Source organism: Nicotiana attenuata, unplaced genomic scaffold (assembly GCF_001879085.1).
Source record: "Nicotiana attenuata strain UT unplaced genomic scaffold, NIATTr2, whole genome shotgun sequence".
NCBI classification, from domain to species: Eukaryota; Viridiplantae; Streptophyta; class Magnoliopsida; order Solanales; family Solanaceae; genus Nicotiana; species Nicotiana attenuata.
Window position 1 is genome coordinate 271229 of NW_017671567.1, and position 2935 is coordinate 274163.

The window sequence follows — 2935 nt, forward strand, 5'->3', positions numbered from 1 at the left end:
TATGAGGCATTTAAGCCAAATGACTGATGAGGCTTTCTAAGCCAAATGATTCAAGGTAATAAAAATATTTGTGGTGCATTTGCAAGGCAATTGTGTGGTGCATTTAAAAGTAATGGTGCAGTGTATTTGAAAGCATTTGCATTGTGCATTTGCAAGCAATGATATAGTACTTTTTAAAGCCTTTGTGCAGTGCATTTGCGGTGCCTTTGAAAGCAAAAGTGCGGTGCATTTGAAAGCATTTATATTATGCATTTTGCAAGCAATGGTGCATTCGAAAACGATGGTGCAATGCATTTGAAAGTATTTGTGCGGTGCATTTGAAAGCGATGGTGCAGTGCATTTGCGGTGCATTTGAAAGCAATGGTGCGGTGCATTTAAAAGTCAATGTGCAATATATTTAAAGCTGTATGCGATGTAGTTTGTATTTATAAAAATTAGTGGCTGAAAAGTAATGACAATGTATAAAAAAATATTGTAAAGTTCCAAAATTATCATTAGAAAAAAAATCTCAAACTTGGATTTTAAAGATAATCAATATTCAAAAGATGTAATTTTCTATAAAATACTATAAAGAAATTCAAACCGCTCGACGAAGGGTCTTGGTATTTATATTCGTTATTGATTCTTCTGCTTCCTCTATCTTGAAAATCTGCACTCAAAGAAAAACCTGTGAGTTTGGGGGGGAAAGGTTGATTCGTGTTGACTTTTATGCTCTGGCCTTTGATAGTCTTGCGCTTCCCATTTTGTTTGGACTTGTAGCCTCCGCCCAACACTGAATCTTGGCGAACGAATAGTTAAGAAATTTTGATAAAAAAAAATCTATTTTAATAAATAAAATATGCATAAAATTTTTATAAAAATAAAGATGTTGCCGAACTTTGCATTGTGACATGCTTGTGAAACAAAGTGAACGTCCTCATCTGAAATCCTGTCATTCGTCTTGCTTGACCATCCTTTGTCAATGATCGATGCCTCCTCATGACGACGCCTTCAAAAACTGCCCCAGTTTCCAGCTTGGGGAAATATTGAATTTTTATTATGATGAGACCGAACCCACAGGGCTGCCTACGTATCCCCTCTTAAACGGGAATCAGGTCAAACGTAGTTCATTTACATTAAGAAGCATTACATAGAAAAGAAAGAGGTTGCTAGATATGCCTCTAGATGTAGTATCTTTTGACTGCATCTGCGTTGATGGGCTTGGGCCACACTTCTCCATCCATTTCTGCTAGAATCAGTGCTCCTCCAGTCAATACTCGATGCACCATGTACGGACCTTGCCAATTTGGTGCAAACTTTCCTTTAGTTTCATTTTGGTGCGGAAATATGCGCTTCAAAACCAATTGCCCCGGTTTGAACTGCCTTGGTTTCACTTTCTTGTTGAAGGCTCTGGCCATCCTGTTTTGATAGAGTTGACCATGGCAAACTGCATTCATTCTCTTCTCGTCAATAAGCATTAGTTGTTCGTACCGATTCTTCACCCATTCTGCATTGCTCAGCTCGGCTTCTTGGATGACCCTCAAAGATGGTATTTCAACTTCCGCTGGTAATACGGCTTCAGTTGCATAGACCAGAAGATAAGGTGTTGCCCCAGTTGATGTCCTGACTATAGTGCGATATCCAAGGAGAGCAAACAGCTTCTCATGCCAATGCTTGTAGTTATCAATCATCTTCCGCAATATCTTCTTTATGTTCTTGTTGGCTGCTTCAACGGCTCCATTCATCTGAGGTCGATAGGGAGTGAAATTTCGGTGAGTAATCTTGAACTTATCACATATTTCTTGCATCAAGTTACTATTGAGATTGGCTCCATTATCTGTAATGATTGACTCAGGAATTCCAAATCGACAAACGATATTGTTGTGGACAAAATCTGCTACCACCTTCTTTGTAACTGACTTGTAAGAAGAGGCTTCTACCCACTTTTAAAGTAATCAATAGCTACCAAGATAAATCTATGCCCATTCGAGGCGGCCGGCTCAATAGGGCCGATGACATCCATGCCCCGAGCTGCAAACGGCCAAGGAGAACTCGTCACATTGAGTTCATTTGGTGGGACTCGAATCAAATCACCGTGGATCTGACACTGATGACATTTCTGTACAAAATGAATGCAATCTGTTTCCATGGTCATCCAAAGTAACCTGCTCGCAAAATTTTCTTTGCCAAAGTAAACCCATTCATGTGAGGCCCACATGTTCCTGCATGTATTTCTTCAATCAGCTTGGTTGCTTCCCCGGTATCTACACACCTCAACAGTCCTAAATCTGGGGTCCTCCTATATAGGATTTCGCCGTTTAGGAAAAAGTGATTTGCCAATCTCCTAAGCGTTCTCTTCTGGGTACTGGTTTCTCCTTCAGGGTAATCCCTTGTTTTGAGATACCTCTTAATGTCATAATACCATGGTTCTCCGTCTGGCTCTTCATCCACATGGAAACAATAAGCTGGTTGATCCTGCACATTCACCTAGATGGGGTCTATGTAGTTCTTATCTGGATGTTGAATCATGGAAGACAAAGTTGCCAAAGCATCTGCGAACTCATTTTGAACTCTTGGAACATGCTTGAAGTCCACCTTGATAAACTTCTTACACAACTCCTTTACACAATGTAAGTACGGTAGGATTTTTGTATTCTTTGTATTCCATTCGCCTTGTACTTGATGAATCAGCAAGTCTGAATCAACTATAACCAATAACTCTTGGATGTTCATATCAACGGCCATTCTGAGCCGCAGTATACAAGCCTCATATTCTGCCATGTTGTTGGTGCACGGAAACCGAAGTTTCGCTGAGATTGGATAATGTTGTCCAGATTCTGAAACTAATACTGCTCCAACTCCGACTCCTTTGAAGTTTGCGGCTCCGTCAAAGAACATTCTCCAACCAGAATATGCTTCTGAAATGTCTTCTCCAGCAAATAATACTTCTTCATCT

The 2935-nt window shown here is 40.0% G+C and overlaps 1 protein-coding gene across 1 annotated transcript; it reads right to left on the reverse strand.

Annotated features, from left to right (window-relative positions):
- Positions 1–1160: 1160 nt before the first annotated feature.
- LOC109209033 lies at positions 1161–1670 on the reverse strand. Its single transcript, XM_019372198.1, has one exon. The coding sequence runs from the start codon at positions 1668–1670 to the stop codon at positions 1161–1163; it is 510 nt and encodes a 169-aa protein (XP_019227743.1).
- Positions 1671–2935: the final 1265 nt, after the last annotated feature.